Source organism: Narcine bancroftii, chromosome 12 (assembly GCF_036971445.1).
Source record: "Narcine bancroftii isolate sNarBan1 chromosome 12, sNarBan1.hap1, whole genome shotgun sequence".
NCBI classification, from domain to species: domain Eukaryota; kingdom Metazoa; phylum Chordata; class Chondrichthyes; order Torpediniformes; family Narcinidae; genus Narcine; species Narcine bancroftii.
Genome location: NC_091480.1, coordinates 25,156,876 through 25,175,810, shown reverse-complemented (window position 1 = coordinate 25,175,810; position 18,935 = coordinate 25,156,876). Strand labels below are relative to the sequence as shown.

Below are 18,935 nucleotides of genomic sequence, written 5' to 3'. Positions count from 1 at the left end.
ATCACTGGCACTTCACAAGACAGGAACAGGCTACAAAGGGTTTTAAACACAACCAGGGCCATGATGGGCATTGGTCATCACTCCATTAAGGACATCTTTAAGAGGCGGTGCATCAAGAAAGTGGTTTCTTTCATCAAGGACCCTCACCACTCAGGGCATGCCCTTTTCTCACCGCTACCATCAGGAAGGAGCCTAAAGACACACTCCATGTTACAATAACAGCTTTTTCCTTTCTGCCATCAGATTTCTGAATGGACAATGAATCTACTTCACTTTTTCTCTTTTTTTCCCCCCACTAGTTATTTATTGTTTAACATCTTGTATTTATGAAATTGTAATACAGTATACAGAAATTTTGCTCCTTGTTCTGCACAATACTTCTTCTGGAAAACAACAAATTTCTTGACGTGTTCATGATAATGAATCTGGTTCAGATTCTGACAATGCTTGTTATTCTTGAAAAGTATTTTAGTTTTGACAATGCTAATGCAACAATATGTCATGTATAAATTTTGCTCTGTGGGCTAAATTAGAGAATTCTTCTTGCCATTCAATGTAAATTGCCATCTAGTAGTCAATCGAAGAGGATAAAATCCCCCAAGGCAATGATTTTGCCCCACGTTGACAGCCAAGCTGTAAAACACAATTGTTTGAGAGAGAACTAAACGCTAACCTCACTTGGAGGCAAGGGTGCTGACCTTTACCACAAGAGGAACCTTGAATCACCATTCCCATGGAAATAGGAACAGTGATGCTTAGAGATATGGTGATCAGGAAGTCACTGGAGTGGAGGAACAGCAAACTCTGGGGAGAGGATGCAAATTGGCAATCATCAGGGACGGAGAGATTGGGAAACCTTGGGAGTGTTCAGATCAGGAACCTCTTGAGTTTATAGATTTGGAACTTTTGGGAGTATGTAGATTGGGAATCGCTAGGAGTATTCAGATTATGGCTAAAAAAGGCATGGAATAGGGCACTGAAGTCATACATCAGCCATCAGCCCCTCGATGAAGCCTGGTTTGTATACGTCCCCTTCCTGAAACCAACAACCAGTTCCTTAGTTTAACTTGTATTGAGTATAAGGTTATTGTTGTGACACCACTCAACTAGCATGAATACTGGAACAGTCTCAAAGCTGAATAGCTTTCTCCTGTCTTCTATGTTTCTATAGATTGGTAAATTGAGGATCCTTGGAAGTGTATGGATTGGGAAGCCTTAGGAGGGGGCAGATGGAAAATTCTTAGGTGTGTGTGGATCTGGAGCACTTGGGAGTGAGTGTGTGGATTAATAACCCTAGGGGTATGCAGATTGGAGTTGTACAGGGAAAATGTGGAGTTTGGGTTCCCTGAAAAGAACTGGAATTCATGAGCCCTTGTGAGAGGTGGTGAGAATGAAAAGAACACTGTGGAGGTGTAAAGAAGGGAAACACACAGAAGTTGAGGAAGCAGTGATTAGGATTGACTAGGTAACCATTCTTCGATTAGTGTGTATTTCTATTATTTTAAAACAGGTAGCAATGAACTGGTTGTTTGCTGCATTGCTTTCTGCTTGGACAGGCAATGTAACAGTGCGCAATATGATTTTTGCAAATTACAGTCTTTATATATGTCTGTAATTATCGCTTGAAATGGATTAAATGAGAAATAGTTCTGGTAATCTCTACTTCACATGAAGTATGTGGTAGCTTTGGAGAGGATGTAAGAAGACGCTCAGCAAGTGGAGAATTCTACAGAGATCTTACAAGTTGCTTTCTTTGGAATAAAGGATGCTGAACGAAGATTTAATTGAGTTGTAAACAATTGTATGGGGCTGAGATGAAAGTAAAGAAATCTTACTTCTCTTGACACTGATGACGGGTGGTATGGATTTAAAATAATTGGTGGGAGGATTAGAGGGAGATGGGAACTGATTTCACCTGTCGGTTGGTAGGGGTCAAAAGTCACACACAGGCCCAAACTGCAAATTGGGATCACTGTCTTGAACTGGCATTGATAAAGTGGGTTAACTGGTCTCCTATCCTCTAAGTATCTGTGATTTTAAACCAGGCAGCAAAGATCTGATTGTAGAGCGCTGCATTTCCAGCTTGGTCAGGCAGTGGTGTATTGCTCAGCTTCTGGGACTTACTGTTTAAGTTAATTTTTTTTCTGTAAACTACAACAACTTACAAGACTTTATTATGTTCAAGGCTTGAAATGGGTTGATTCAGGTTTGTGAAGAAAAACATCTATATTAGTGCCTTTTGTTGATTCAGTGACTTTAATAAGATGGCACGATCATGGATTTGTGCTGCCTTTTCTTTTTGTATGAATGTACTTTGTTAATCCAGAAGAATTTGTCTGCGACAAGTATTACTTCAAAAGGAAACGACTTCACCCCTATTGCAGCCTCTGCAATGAGTACCACATACACCAGCAAAATATTTCAAGTGTAGTTTATCACCAACATTAACTGTGATGCTGATGGAGGGTTGGGGATGCTCCTATCCACGGGGACCTAACAGGTCTAGATGGAAGCTAGTTTTGCAGTTCAATTGATTGCAAAGGAATCAGCCAGTTGTTTAAATATTTGCGCCATTTTCTCCTGGAGCGACAAACAAGCCGCTGAAAATGTTTTCATCCCTCCGCCTCTACTACCTTTACTTGCTCTTCCCTCGTTTCCCATTCAGATGGGATCTGTTGCTCCATAAATAGCACAAACAATTGCCTGGAACATAGAATAATTTTATTCCAAGCCCTTCAGATCAAGGAAAAGGTGAGTGGACACTGGGCAGATAGAAGTTCAGCTCAGTGCAAGTTCTGGAGGTCACAAATGTGAAAATTAGTGGTTGATCCATAATTTTTGTGAATGGTTAAGAGGGTCATATGAAACGAAAATCTATTCCTCACGTTTAAACCACGTTTTTTGAATGACAAAAGAGCACAGAGCTAATACAGCTCCAGATATTTGATACAGATTTGAAATTTCCCTTTACGTTAGCGCAGGGACCACTCTCCATGTTTTTCAGTTTATAGCCATTAGTGGATGAGTTTTAATTTTAAAAGGTATCAGCCACCATAATTGCAATTAAAAGGAGGAACTTTGTGGAAACCGGAATGAGCAATATTCTTCTCTTGCAGTTCAATAGATTTATGAATTTTAAAAAAATTAGACATAAAGCGCGGTAACAAGGCCTTTCCGGCCCACAAGTCTAGGCTGCCCAAATACACCAATGAACCTACAACCCTTATACATTTTGAAGGGTGGGAGGAGCATCAGAAGAAACTCACACAGACAGGGGGGGGGAGAACGTACAAACTCCTTACAGACAGTGCTGGATTTGTTCCCCGGCCGCTGACCCTGTAATACCTTTGCACGAACCATGCCAACACTTTGGGATTTATTTTGGGATTATACATCATATGCAAAATGTGCAGCTACATGACATTCCCAGCCATAATAACTTTCATGACCTTTGCACCACATTGAGAATAATTTATCACTGATATGGCATCTTTGTTGTAACAACGTGACTCAAACTGCAGAAAAAGAATGTTATTAGACACAATTTGAGCTTAGTCACATAAGGAGATAATGCACAGGTAAACAAAACCATGGTCAAGGATAGAGAGAGCAAAGATATTAAGTTTAGGAAGATGATTTTTGGAGCTGAGGGCCACAGGATCTGATGGGTGAAAAAAGTGGTTGAGGTAAATTCACAGATATATAAATTTGAAGGGCAGAGATCTTAGAGATTTGCTGGGATTTAAAAAAGGTTACTCTGCAGAAGAATTTGAACATGAAACTTTACATTTAAGTAAACTTAAAGAAATCTTGTTCTAGTAAAGCTTCCGTTCGAAACATGCAGTAGAACCTTGTGAATATTGGGAGGGTGACCATCATTGTACGAGTTCCATGATTTTCCTGACTAAAAGAGGAAGAATGGAACTGAGGTTGGTGACATTCCACAGCCAAGATCTGTGAATGAATGTTACAAGGGCTCAGACGGCAAAGTCCTCCTCAGCGACAAGATCTCCATCCTCAACCGATGGTCAGAACACTTCCAATCTCTTTTCAGTGCCAACCGCTCAATCCAAGATTCCGCCCTGCTCCAGCTCCCTCAACAGCTCCTAAGGCTAGAGCTGGATGAGGTTCTCACCCTGGATGAGACATATAAGGCAATCGAACAACTGAAAAGTGGCAAAGCAGCAGGTATGGATGGAATCCCCCCAGAGGTCTGGAAGGCTGGCGGCAAAACTCTGCATGCCAAACTGCATGAGTTTTTCAAGCTTTGTTGGGACCAAGGAAAACTGCCTCAGGATCTTCGTGATGCCACCATCATCACCCTGTACAAAAACAAAGGCGAGAAATCAGACTGCTCAAACTACAGGGGAATCACGTTGCTCTCCATTGCAGGCAAAATCTTCGCTAGGATTCTACTAAATAGAATAATACCTAGTGTCGCCGAGAATATTCTCCCAGAATCACAGTGCGGCTTTCGCGCAAACAGAGGAACTACTGACATGGTCTTTGCCCTCAGACAGCTCCAAGAAAAGTGCAGAGAACAAAACAAAGGTCTCTACATCACCTTTGTTGACCTCACCAAAGCCTTCGACACCGTGAGCAGGAAAGGGCTTTGGCAAATACTAGAGCGCATCGGATGTCCCCCAAAGTTCCTCAACATGGCTATCCAACTGCACGAAAACCAACAAGGTCGGGTCAGATACAGCAATGAGCTCTCTGAACCCTTCTCCATTAACAATGGCGTGAAGCAAGGCTGTGTTCTCGCACCAACCCTCTTTTCAATCTTCTTCAGCATGATGCTGAACCAAGCCATGAAAGACCCCAACAATGAAGACGCTGTTTACATCCGGTACCGCACGGATGGCAGTCTCTTCAATCTGAGGCGCCTACAAGCTCACACCAAGACACAAGAGAAACTTGTCCGTGAACTACTCTTTGCAGACGATGCCGCTTTAGTTGCCCATTCAGAGCCAGCTCTTCAGCGCTTGACGTCCTGCTTTGCGGAAACTGCCAAAATGTTTGGCCTGGAAGTCAGCCTGAAGAAAACTGAGGTCCTCCATCAGCCAGCTCCCCACCATGACTATCAGCCCCCCCACATCTCCATCGGGCACACAAAACTCAAAACGGTCAACCAGTTTACCTATCTTGGCTGCACCATTTCATCAGATGCAAGGATCGACAATGAGATAGACAACAGACTCGCCAAGGCAAATAGCGCCTTTGGAAGACTACACAAAAGAGTCTGGAAAAACAACCAACTGAAAAACCTCACAAAGATAAGCGTATACAGAGCCGTTGTCATACCCACACTCCTGTTCGGCTCCGAATCATGGGTCCTCTACCGGCACCACCTACGGCTCCTAGAACGCTTCCACCAGCGTTGTCTCCGCTCCATCCTCAACATCCATTGGAGCGCTTTCATCCCTAACGTCGAAGTACTCGAGATGGCAGAGGTCGACAGCATCGAGTCCACGCTGCTGAAGATCCAGCTGCGCTGGATGGGTCACGTCTCCAGAATGGAGGACCATCGCCTTCCCAAGATCGTGTTATATGGCGAGCTCCCCACTGGCCACCGTGACAGAGGTGCACCAAAGAAAAGGTACAAGGACTGCCTAAAGAAATCTCTTGGTGCCTGCCACATTGACCACCGCCAGTGGGCTGATAACGCCTCAAACCGTGCATCTTGGCGCCTCACAGTTTGGCGGGCAGCAACCTCCTTTGAAGAAGACCGCAGAGCCCACCTCACTGACAAAAGGCAAAGGAGGAAAAACCCAACACCCAACCCCAACCAACCAATTTTCCCCTGCAGCCGCTGCAACCGTGTCTGCCTGTCCCGCATCAGACTTGTCAGCCACAAACGAGCCTGCAGCTGACGTGGACTTTTACCTCCTCCATAAATCTTCGTCCGCGAAGCCAAGCCAAAGAAGTTGAAGAATAGAATATGATCACAAAAAAATACTGGAAGTGCTGCATTTTGTAAATGGAAACAGAAAATGTTGGAATTACGCAGCAGGGCATGCAAAAATCCTTGACCTATAACCTAACCATTCTTCTAACCACAGATGTTGTCTGGCCTGTTGAGTACTTCCAGCATTACCTAATCTTATTACAACATGAAGGCACCATTTTAAACAGCCTATTAACACCACCTGAAACCAGTAATAGAAAATATATTTCCTTATCAAATGAATTAGCCCTGGAGTCTAGTCAACATGTAACTCAACACCAGTATTATTGCAGAATGTTCAGATAATCTGTTTGATACTGTCCTTTCCTTTGTCCAGATTGGTTGGATGTTTCCTCTATCATTCCACTAAGTCTTAAAATTGGTTATAACATAGAATGGGATATCCTGAAGCTGTGAAAGATGTGACAGGAATGCATATTTTCCTTTCTGGAAGCTTGAATTAAACATTGATGTAAATTTTTAAATTAATTTGAAGTCTGAAATGATGAACAGCTGAAGGTCAGAAGTAGATTTGTAAATAATTGCATTTTATATAAATGCATTACTGCAATTATCAGTGGGAGTAGTGAAAACATTTTCCTGTTGGCTTTGTGGTGTCAGCAGTGAGAGCATCTGTTAAATTCTCCCTTTCTGCTCCAGGCAGATCTTAATCTGGTTGTGTTGAGAAACTAGTCCACAAGCTTAAAGTATATATATTTTTTATTTTTTAAATTCAAATTTTGAAATTTAGACAAACAGCACAGTAGCAGGCCACTGAAGCTCATGAGTCCTCGCCACCCAATTTACATCTAATTAACCTACACCCCCGATACATTTCGAACAGTGGGAGGAAACCAGAGCCCCGGGGAAAAACCACGGAGACACAGGGAAATGTATAAACTCCTTTCAGACAGCGTGGGATTCGAACCCCAGTCCCAATCGCTGGGCTTTGCACTCACCATTATGCCAACAGTGGCGCCCAATTCTGTCTATGGATTTTGGAGCAGGCCAGAAGAGTTTGCATTTCTTTTGAAATAAATGATCCCAGACGATATTCACTGTCTCACCAGTTGCAATAGTTATGTCTGATCTTGAAATGAATGATGCTTTAAATCCAGACATCATCTTACCACTGTGACAGCACCAATTTCAATCATACAGCAGCTTTAATGTAGCCAAAACATGCGAAGGCACTTCAAGGAGGGTTATTAAACATAAAAATTATCCTGGGCCCACAAGAAAACCTTGAGTTGAGTGATTAAAATGTGAGCTAGAGAGATAGGTTTAAGGATATCTTGAAGGGGAAATTAGGTTTAGGTAATGAATGCAAGGCTAAGGACCTTAGGACATGAAGCAATTTCACTACTGATACAGCAGTGTAATTCAAGCACAAAGAAGAGGCCATAATTAGAAGAACACAGATACCTCAAGTAATAATGGGGTGGAGAAGATTGGGGAGACTTGAACCAAAAATGAATATCTTGAGATTGTGCCATAGCTTAACTGTGAGCCAACATTGTCAAGAAGCGTATAGGTGTCATCAAAGGAGTGAGTTTAATACAAAAATAGGAGAATGTTGGCTGATTGCAATTAGATAGAGGATAAAGAATACCAACCAGGAATAAAGCCAGAAAATGCTGGTGATAGTCAGCAAGCCAGTTGCAACTGCTAAGAGAGAAACAGTTAATCTTGCAGCTCACTGTTCTTATGAGCAGTCATTGACCTTAAATGTTAATTCTATGATCCCTCGTCATAACAGTAACTCGCAGGATTAACTCTGCCTTGCTGACTATCCGCAGCATTTTCTGTTTTTATCTTGCATTTGTAATCATTTATTTTTCTTGGTTTTCTAATTCAAGTAGAGGTTGATTGGAATGATCAAGTCCGGGTGTCACAAATGACTGGCCAACAGTTCCAGTAGCATTTGATCCTTGGCAGGAGTAGAGTCAGGTGGAGCGATTGCATGGACAATTCTGACAGAGGTCAGCAGTCTGAAACTCAACCAGGGGTCAATCACACAGTCAATGCTGCAATCAATCCATTTCAAGTTACATTTTCAGAATGATTAAATCAATGACAAAGAATTGGGGTGAGTGACAGGAATCAAACGTGGTTTTGTTCTTCTAGAATGTAATATCTTACACTTCAACATTGAGGACAGTAACAAATTTTAAAGTGACTGATGTAACAGACAGGCAGCTCGTGGATGAAATTTATTGCAGAGGGTGTGAAATTTTGGCAGAAGCAACAAGGAGGCTTTAGATAGAGTAAATGGTCTGATTCTAAAGGAGTGTGGAAACAGAACAGATTGTAATAGCATTGGAGTAGGTAAAGAGGAGATTCAGTGAGAGGTTGTCTGGGATGGAGGAAAAGTATGATGTTTTTGGCGTAGACTAGAAGGGCCAAATAGACTATTTTCTGTACTGTAGTGTTCTATGGTTCTAATTCAGTTCTGAGGAGAGACTGAAGAAGGTGATGAGGGGACACAAGGTAAATAAAATGATAAGGGTATAGATGAGGCAGACTGCAGCAAACTTTTTTTCCTCTAATTTCTGAGATAAATAAGAGAACTTAGATTTATGGTAAGGGAGGAGTGATTTTGTGGGAATATGTAAAGGGGAATTTTCTTCCACTGAGGGAGTGGTAAATACACGGAATACACTGCCTGCAAAAGTGGTCGAAGCTGGGTGGCAGACATTATTTTTAAAATTTTCCAGATGAGCACTTGAAACACCAAGGCCCAGATGGTTTTGCACCAAGTGCTGAGAAATAGAATTAATACATTACAGAAGGGAGCCCTCTGGTCAGTGCGGTTAAGTTGGGTTGAATCTCTTTCCATGCTGAACAATTCTATGGTTTTATGAAGAACCTTGGTGTATTTGAATGTTTTGAAGGTGCCAGTGCATGTTTGGAAAGCAATAAAGTATATAGAGTGTGAATGGAGGCACAGAATACAAAAAGAGAGAGGTAATGTAGAATTTTTACAGGATACCAGTCTATCCAAGTATTTTGCAATTAAGCAGAACAAATCTTTTCTAGGTTGATCTCTTGCCTTGATCAAGCTCTTGCTTTGTGAATATTTTCTCATTGTTGGATGATGAGTGGTGCCCCAGCCTCATTCGCTAACCCAGCAAAAACCTGACAAGGATTCAGTGCACCAGAGTCTGGAGTTGACATCGATGACACTGTTAGAGCAGTCAAATGTCAGAGACCAGTCCAGTATTTTACTGCCACGTTTAATGGCACCTGGCATAATTAATGTGCAAATCATCCTGCAACTTGTGGCATTCAAGAGATTTCATGTGAATCGAAATCTATTCAAGATGTTGGATTCTATGTGCACCTGAGAGTCTCACACCACCTCCAGCCTGCCTTGTCCTCCCTGCAGGTTCATTGCCACCTACTGAACTCACAAGAGAATGTTAGGAGTGGTTCTTTACACCATTTAATGGACTCCTTCAATGCCACTCAACCTTTCCATTCCTACAAATTGTAAGAGAATTTTAATTTTGTTTGTTTCTTTTGACTCAGCATTTCTTTCATTGAATCCCTTTGTATTTCACTTATTTTTATGCTGTACTTGAGTTGATTCTTGCTTACTCTATTTCTTTCCCCATTGTTCCAGTTTTCTTCTCAGGGTTTAGATCTCTGTGTTCAAGCTCCCTTCACTTACCGAAATCCAAATGCTCTCACACCCTTCTCTTAGACCTTTGGGATAAAGAGGCAGGATCTCAGGGCCTAGTTCCAGCAGAGCGTGGATGATGCAGTTCGGCAGATGGACAACTGAAAATTGCCGAACTTTTCTCAGTGTGAAAACATATCATTCAGCATTTTGATTTTTGGATATCTTTAACCTGGGGCTACTGCCAGATTCTCCTCTTATCTCAACATAAGAAATAGGAGTAGGAGTTGGCCATCTGACCCATTGGCCCATCTCTGCCATTCAATAAGATCATGGCTGATTTGATGATAGGCTCATCTCCACCTACCTGCCATTTCCCCATATCCCTTAATCACCTTACTATGTAAATATCTAAATATATTTACTGAGGTAGCCTCCACTGCTTCAAGGAACAGCAAATTCCATAGATTCACCACCCTCTGGGAAAAGCAGTTCCTCCTCATCTCTACCTTAAATCTACTACGCTGAATCTTGAGGCTATGTCCTCTAGTTCTAGTCTCCCCCACCAATGGAAACAACTTACCGACATCTACCTTATCTATGCCTTTCATAATTTTATGTTTCTACAAGATCCCCTCTCATTCTTCTAAACTCCAGCGAGTACAGACCCAGATGACTCAATCTCTCCTTATAGGCTAGCCTCCTTATAGGCTAGCCCCCTTATCTCTGGAATCAACCCAGTGAACCTCTTCTGTACTACTTCCAAAAATAGTACATTCTTCCTAAAGTAAGGAGACCAGAACTGTATGCAGTACGGGTGTCTAACCTTTTACATGGGATCATTGGGTCCTGCCACTGTTCGGAATCTTCCAGATTCTTGAATAATTTTAAAATGGTGGTCCCTTTAAGCATATGCGAAGTTTCAAAATCACACAAAACGGGGGACGTGGGGTGTTAAATGAATTTGGATAAATAAAGATCATAATATCACTAGCATTTTTTTTTATTTTAAAGTAAAACTTCAAAATAAAACTGGCTCATCTCTGCCCTCTCTTACCTTAGGTGGAAATGTGACTCTTGGCCCCAAGCCCAGAGTTCACTCATGGCAGCAGCTGGCTCAATGCGGGACCAATGGCTGTCTTCCTTACCCATGATCCCCTACGCAGCTGGAACTGCTCTGGCACTGGTGGGGGAGCTACAACGAGGCGGTTGGGCGTTTGCATTATCAAAAAAAAAATAGCAGTTTATTTGGAGGTTGTCAGTGTTCGGAATCCCGGGTTAAAGGTTAGGCACCTGTTCTCCAGATGTGGCCTCACCAGTACCTTGTACAGTTGCAGCATAAATTGCTGCTTCTAAATTCAAGCCCTCTAGTAATGAAGGCCAGCATTCCATTTGCCTCTTGAAAGCTACTGCAACTGCAAACCACCTTTTGCGATTCATGCACAAGCATTCCCAAGTCCTTCTTCAAGGCAGCCTGAAGCAATTACTTGCCATTTAAAGAATAATCTGATCTTCCATTTTTCCTTCCAAAGAGGATAACCTCACATTTACTAACATTGTACTCCATATGCACACTCAATAAACCTATCTATATCTCTCTCAGACTGTCCATATCCAGTGGATTAACTACCACCCAGGACACTAGGGTAAGCTTTAATCAGGCTCCCCCTAATCTTCCCCCCCCCCCCACCCTTTGTTGAATAAAATAAAGTGATTTTGAGTTAAATAACTTATATTAGGGGTCTCCAAATGCTCCTGCTGGGAGCCTGATGTCGCCGCTCCTGCCTGGGAACCCTCCCATTCTGGGCCCTAGATTAAAGCCTACTCAGCCTGATGGTTAATCCGCCACTGTCCGTATCCTCTGCATAATTTGCTTTTCCACTCAATTTAGTGCCATCAGCAAACTTAGACACACTACACTTGTTACATTACAGATTATCATGAATAGTTGCGGGCTCAGCACCAACCCCTGCGGCACCCAGCTGACCACTGATTGCTATCCAGAAAAACAATCCTAAATCCCAACTCTCTGCTTTCTATTGGTTAACCAGTCCTTTATCCGTGCTAATACATCACACCCAACTCCATGCATCTTTATCTTGTGTATGAGCAGGGGTGCAATGCTAAGTTTTTAAGGTGCTGGAGCTCATCAAAAATGAGGTCTAGCGAGAACTGGCCTTGCTGGCCGCCATATTGATAATGAAGTTGTATAATTGACAGCAAACTGTACAAAGTAGGGGTTGTGGGAAGAAATGGGTATGTCCAGAATAGAGACTAGCACTCAGCAGGCCTGGGGTGGGGGGGGGGGGAGCAGGCCCAGCCCTGAAGCAGCGCTCTGGTGAGCTCCCTCAGCACTGCCTGTGGTCCTTGATCAAATCCAGGTAAACAGCGTGCATCTGCTCCCCTCTGTCTACCTTGCTCCTTACATCCTCAAAGAACAGCCAGTAAGTTTGTCAAACAAGACCTGCCCCTACTGCATCCATCTCATCTCTTCCCCTTTCAGCATTCTTACCTCAATCCTCATTAGACCACTGGGTCATCTCCTCGTCCGCCCACCCAGCTTGAGTGAGTGAACTGGGAAAAGATTTGGCCACTTTTCTAGGGTCCATCCTTCAGGAATGACAGGGCAGGGCTGAAGAGGTGTCAACTCTGGGCATTTAATGACTCATTTGGTGGTGGTGGTGGTGGGGGGGGGGGTGCAGGAGGGGATCAGTATCAAGCCTCCCCGTGAGTGAATGGGCTGCAACCTCCGCTGGCCCCACAAGTGCGCTGGGACCCTCGCCTTCAGCGGCTGGAGCCGGGCTCACCGGTGGAGGGCTGCAACTGGACGAAAGACGCCAAAAAAAGAAAGTTGCCTCAAGCAGGTGGTTTGGGACAGAGCTACAGACGTGGCTTAAGGCAGGCAGGGTTTACGAAGCGAAAATAAACCCCACTCACCCCCGTCTCGATCCTGCGCTTGAATCTTCCAGCTGGGGTGGTCCTCAGCCCGCGTGTGGGCTCCGGATGCGGGGTGGTGCCATGGCTCCCGGTGCCCTGCTCAGGGTGGGCAAGTGCCTGCCAAGTTCACCAAGCTGCGGCAGGGGAGAAGGAGGGGCTCATTGTCAACCCCGGGACCCGGCCACTGAACGGTGCCTGCAGCCACGGGGAGGAGGTCCCAGAGAGAGACTATTCAGAGGAGGAAGGCAGCCCCAGATTAGATCTGGTCACAGTACAAGACGGGGGCAGAACACAGAGCGTCAGAGCTGAACCACTTCCACGCCCCCCCCCCCCCCCCCCCAAACCCCGTGTTGTTTATCGCTAGTGATTCCGGGAAGGAGGCTGGATCATGTAATGTGCGTTGCCTGGGGTCGCCCCCCAGAAGGGCTGCATCTCCATCTCTCCCACGAACCCCGGCCCCCTTCAACGCGGAGTCTCTGTCGGATCGCGGACCCTGCCCAAGGGCACACAAGGGGGCTTCAGCTGCGCCGCCCCTCACCCCCGAGGCTCCTCTGTGCAACCCCTCCCACAAGAAGTTCCTTGGGACAAATGCATTTAAAGAACCGGAATCCACTTTAAAAAAAAAGCAAAAGCCAGATTATTTTCACACTTGCCAGTTTGCAAGAAACACATATTTTGGCTTGAAGGTTGTTTGTTTGAGAACCCCCATCGGAGTTAGATTTTTAAAAGAACCAGCGAGGAAAAAGTGGTCAACCAGAAAATAAATGAATCTGCTTTTTGTTTCTGTAATGCCTCCAAGGGAAAGCCGATTCAAGCTCTTTCTCAAATGCTTGGCATTTTAAAAACTGGCCTTATTAGTTAAAGGATGCAGTAAGTCGAGTCGCAACCCCCCCCCCCCCCCCAGCAGCTTCAAAATGTTGCAATATTTGACGGTGTGATTTTTGGGGGGGGGGGTGGCAAGTGATCTCTTCTGCTTGGAGTAATTTAATGGATGATCCTGTTGGAATCTAGGGGTTAAAACATTATGAAAGAAATTATTAATTAAGAATTTTTTTTCATAATGTTTTAACCCCTAGATTCCAACAATCCACAACTCTCTCTGGGCTTCAGCCCAGGAATTTGCACAATGCGCCCTCGATTGCTAAGTCATTTGCTGCCTTCAGCAGTTTCCTAACTTTGCTGAGCGAGGGGACGACCCTTGTGAGCGAGGCGGAAATGCACCTGGCTCCATCTCCAGAAAACTGGTGATGGAAGGACAGCCGGTCCCTGGAAATCCGCCAGCACTTTTGGTGGGGTTGTAGTTTAAAGTCTCCCCCTGGAGTGCACTCCCTGTCCTGGCTCACTCACCGGAGCCCTACCCTAGAAGCCCTGGTCGCACACTGCACAGCAATGCTGAGAGACTGTTGCAGAGAGCAAATGAAACTTGGGAATGAGTTATAACGTTAAAACATTATACCATCCCAGTCCATATTCGTCAAGAATAACATCATAGTTTTGGATCATTAAGAGAAATTGAGATTCCTCCTGTATTAGTCATGATCTTCTTAAATGTTGGGGGGGAACACAAACTTGAGGGGCCTGACTCCTGTTTTAGCTTTGTGCAAATTGGCCACGATACAACAACAGGGAATACAATTAAAAGGTTTTTCATTAGTTATAAAAATAATAGAAACCATCTCAGACTCGAAGAAGTACGATATCAATTGTAATATTACATATTCATCTGCAGTTTGTGGGCATTTTTGACAAAGACAGATTTAACTGGCCGTTTCTAATTTGAGCTGAATACTCAACTATGCATGGGCTTGGAAGTTACACGCAAATTATACAAAGCGAAAGGCTGGTGGATTTCCTTTTCTAAGGGAAGTCAGTAAACCAGGCCGATGACAATAGTCTAGCAGTTTCAGAGTCCCCTTTACTGATAACAGAGTTTTAAGGAGTTGTTTTAACTAATCAACTGAATTTCAGGTGGTTGGGAGTTATACTTGAATCTGGATCATGTTTGATTGTAAAAGCTCTAACTCAACTGCAAAGGTACTGTGCTTGTTTAGTCCACTCAGCTGTGTATTAGTTTATTATTTGAACGCTATGATTCAATATAATTATTTTAGAGTTGAATTTGTATGTGTTAATTTACTTTATGTAAACAAGTTATTTGGCATATGACAGGTAAACTATTGCAGGTCAACCACATTTCAGCAAAGAAATCCATAATTTTATGTTTGCTTTTGTATTTTATTTCTGGGCACAGTTTTTCAAGCAGATGAACAAGAAATACAGGCAGACATCTTCCTCTTCCTGGTTTTTATGTGGGGGATGTCTTTGTACTTACATTTCCTTAGATTCCATCATCAGGAATGAGTTCTTTCTCTTCCTTGAAGTAATCTGAAGTTCTGGACAGGGCAAACCAGTCCTTTACTACATGTTCCTGTAGTGCCACCGAAGAAGCAACCTCGAGGCCTTGACTAATGACGTGGGTGTAATTAATCAAATTCCAAGTATAGATATTAGTAACTACTGGATTGCCTTTAAAAATCCTTACCTGGTCTAGACTCCCAAAGTTATGTGCTTGACTTACAATATCCTTCCATTATTCCATTAGCATGGAAAATGACAGCAGGTCACCTGCTAATTATCATCCATCCTCCGTTTTTTTTTTCTTTGACGATAAAAAATGCTGGTCTTGTCAATTGCTCATGGACAGAAAAAAAAATTGAACCAGGAAAAAACTCAAATCTCTGAGGTCCGTAAATCTGAAATGTAAAAACTGGAGAGATGCTGGAAACGCAGTGAGGCAGGCAACGTTTGGGAGAATTTCATGCAGCTTTAAATCTTAGGCTGTGAGAATGGGTGTGGGTAGAACGGGTGTGATTTGTGCTCTGAGAATCATGGCGACTTCAGGCAATGACAATTATTTATACAGCAACATTAATGTTGCAAACTATCACAATGCTCTTCACCACACACGTCAAACTCAGGCCCGCGGGCCAAATTTGGCCCGTGATATAATTACATTTGGCCCGCAAGATCATATCAAATATGTATTAGAGCTGGCCGCCGCGCCAGTATAGCGCATGCACAGCTAATACTACAAATCCCAGAATGCTTTGCAAATGCGTTGGCGTCAGCCCGCTAATCGCCCCCACCTCCTCTCTTTACTTCCACTAGCATCTGCGACCTGTCGCCCAACTCACAGGTAATAAACCCCTCACGAAAAATGGCCAAACGAAAGACAGAAAACAGGACCTTTCCAGACAGGTGGGAGGCAGACTCTATGTTCACCATTTTAAAAGACGAACCGGTTTGTCATTGAAGCAAGTTGTTTTTTTTTGACTTGTTGGCTTGTGAAAAAAAATACATTTAAAAAGAGCTTAAAGGCTATAGAGAAATATTTATTGAATATTTTATTTCTCATTTGTTAATGCTTCTTCTAGAAAGAGTTTAACCAAAACTATTATTAAACATTTAACATTACATATGTTGAAAGAAGAGAAAACATGCAGATGTTGTTGAAAATTTTCAATAAATATTTAGTTTGGCCCACGACTTAAGTCCAAGTTTTTAATTTTGGCCCTCTGTGAATTTGAGTTTGACACCCCTGCTCTAAACAAAAACTAATCCTGAGTCAGATAAGTGCAGCAAGTGGGTGAAAAATTGGTCAATGTCATGGGTTTGAATGGGTGTCTTAAATGAGTAAAGAAAGGTAAATTTTAGTAGGGAATTCCATGAGTTTAGAACCTGGCAATTAAAGGCTCAGTTTGCAGTAGTGAAGAAATTGAACTCTGGACTGATCAGAAGGCAGATGTTTACTGGGTCGATGCCTTGCCTGAGCACTTTCACAAAGCACAAGGTTGAGGTAAAAGGTTTCCTGAAGTAGTTCTGGGAAGAAGAAGAGCAGGTTGCCTCATCCATGATCTGCTTTCATTTTTGTTCAAATAATTTTAGATGGCAGGTATGTTTTCAGCAAAACCACTGAGAGTTTTTCCTGCCTTTAAATCTGAGTTTTGTTTAACAAGCGATTGGCTGATTTATATAACAATACTAATACAAGGAGAAAAGTGAGTCTAGGCATACTGAAAAGTGACAGATTCCAGAGATGCTTAAAATTTCTAAAGCAATTTCACTTGGGAGCAGATGGTGCAGGAGATAAATTCTGTGCATCGTATAGGAGAGATTCACCAGGATGTGGCGAGGATTGGAGCAGTTCAATTTTGAGAGAGCATAAAAGCTATGTATTTTTTCCCTAAAGGGGGACATTAAAAGGAGAATTGATCGAGGGATATAAAATTATGAGGGGTAGTGATGGGGTACATTGCAGGTAACCTTTCCCCATATCAAATTCAAGGACATACATTTAGGGAAAGGGGGAAGAGGCTCAGAGAGGACATCAAGCAGACTGTTGTTGCCCAGAGAGTGGTAAGTGCCTAGAATCGACTGACTGAGAAAGTAGCTGAATCTGGGTCACTGAAATATTTAAAGTACTTAAATGAGCACCAATTGGTTTAGCATAGAGGACGAAGGACCAGGCATTGGGAGATGTGACCAGTGCAGTGGTTTTCAAACTGCCTCCCTAAACTCACATTCTACCTTAAGCAATCCCTATGCCATAAGTGCTCTGTGATTAGTAAGGGATTGCTTAAAGTGGTATGTGAGTGGGAGGGGAAGGTTGAGAATCACTGGTCTAGACCCAATTGTTACTAAAATATTTTGCTTGAGAAAAATTGTCTTTGGCCCATTTCCTTTGGAGTTATGAAACTGTGCAAATAACGAGTCAATTAGGTATGATTAAAACAGTGGTTTTCAAACATTTTTTCCACTCGCATACCACCATGAGCAATTCCTTTTGAAAGGTAAGTAACATTGGATCTGTTTCCACTCCCTCGCAATATGATCACATTTTCTAGTTATTAAGAACTATTTTGAAAACCTATATTTAATCTCCGTCAAATTGTTATTAGTATTTTTTTGTTACGTGAGTGTTTCTCCTGAGTTTTGAGAAGAAATAAGAGCAGCAGTGGATCACTCAGATCCTCAAGTATGGTCTGCTCGACAGTAAAATCTTCTTGCTCTCTCCCTCACTTCTCTGTTTGCAGCCCTTGATTTCCTTAGAGTGCATTAATCTACTTTGTCATTATAGATAATGACTCAGACGTTCATAATTCTGAGGCGGTGAATGCTAAAGATTCATTGCCATCCTGAAGAACAAATGCTCTTCAATTACTGTCCTCCATCTGGATAAACTTTCAGCATGTAATCCACAAAGCTCAATCAGAATCAAATATGCTTCAATGATATTAAGATTTATTGTTCTAGACAAAAATGGACTCAACCTTTCTTCATAAGAGAACTGCTTCATCCCAGAATTAATTTAGTGAACCTTCTCTGCACTGCCTATAAGGGAAGTATGTTGTGCCTAACATAAAGATGTAGTTCACTCAAGAGGATGGTTTCCATAAATGAATCTTGAATATTAATAAGTTCAGAATCAGAATTTATTATCATGAATAAATCACAAATTTTGGTGTTTTGTGGCAGCATCATCGAATAAACATTCATATTTATGAACCATCTGATAGCAATAATATAAAATAAAAATAGTACTGCCTAATAGTAATCATTGATTATTCAGGAATCTGATGGCAACGGGGAAGAAGCTGACCTTGAGCTGCTGAGTGCTCGTCTTTAGGCCTGTACTTTTTTCTTCATGGTAGCAGAGTAAAGAGGGCACATTGTGGGTCTTTGAGGTTAGAGGCTGCTTTTTTTTAAGACACCGCCTCATGTGGATGTCCTCAATGGTGCCTGCGATGTCGCAGGCCAAGTTAACAACGCTCTGGAGTTATTCCTTCTCCTGAGATTTGGCGCCTCCATACCAGTCAGTGTTGCCACCAGCCAGTATGCTTTCCATGGGAAATGTAGAAGTTTTTGAGACTTCGGTGACATACTGAATCTCCTCAAACACCTCACAAAGTATAGCGGCTGACAAGCCTTCTACATGGTTGTATCAATGTGGAGGCTCCAGGACAGATCCACGGAGATGTTGACCAACTTTACAGCACTCTGGTTTGTGGGGATGTTGACATCCAGGAATTTGACCTACAAGTTGTGGAGTTATTAACACTCCTGACCTCTTCTTCCTTTTATTACCTTCCACTTGTTGCATTACTTTCCTTTTGGTGACCAGCACAGTTAGTGTGATGCTATTACAGCACCAGCGACCTGGGTTAGAATCTGGCACAGTCTGTAGGGAATTCTCACTGTGTCCATGGGTTTTCTCCGGATGCTCTGGTTTCCTCCCACCCTTCAAAACATATGGGGATTGTAGGTTAATTGAGATAATGGGCTGGAAGAACTGGTTACTGTACTGTATTACTAAATTTAAATATTTTTTGCCCCCGCTCAGAAGCTTTGTCAATGAATTGCAGCCAGGTT

General features: G+C 42.8%; 2 protein-coding genes across 13 annotated transcripts in view; one reads left to right on the top strand and one right to left on the bottom strand.

Moving 5' to 3' along the window:
- Nucleotides 1-12,776, bottom strand: part of LOC138747073 (probable G-protein coupled receptor 146) — a 110,566-nt gene extending 97,790 nt beyond the window's left edge. For 7 of the 8 annotated variants that reach the window (XR_011347297.1, XR_011347296.1, XR_011347295.1 and 4 more), the window contains exon 1: nt 12,507-12,776. The gene's annotated coding sequence lies outside the window, so the exon portion shown is untranslated. Of the gene's footprint in view, nt 1-12,081; nt 12,138-12,506 lie in introns of those variants that run through there. The other variant, XM_069905995.1, reaches the window with a different exon arrangement.
- The window catches only part of LOC138747075 (uncharacterized protein C7orf50 homolog), a 250,789-nt gene that overhangs the window by 212,589 nt on the left and 19,265 nt on the right, over nt 1-18,935 (top strand). Inside the window, exon 1 of one of the 5 annotated variants that reach the window (XM_069905997.1) lies at nt 12,280-12,433. The exons of 2 other annotated variants lie outside the window; for them this stretch is intronic. In XM_069905997.1, the coding sequence (XP_069762098.1) occupies nt 12,305-12,433 (129 nt within the window). In that variant the 5' untranslated portion in view covers nt 12,280-12,304. Of the gene's footprint in view, nt 1-12,279; nt 12,434-14,381; nt 14,541-16,395; nt 16,459-18,935 lie in introns of those variants that run through there. 2 more of the 5 variants (XM_069906001.1, XM_069905999.1) reach the window with 2 other exon arrangements.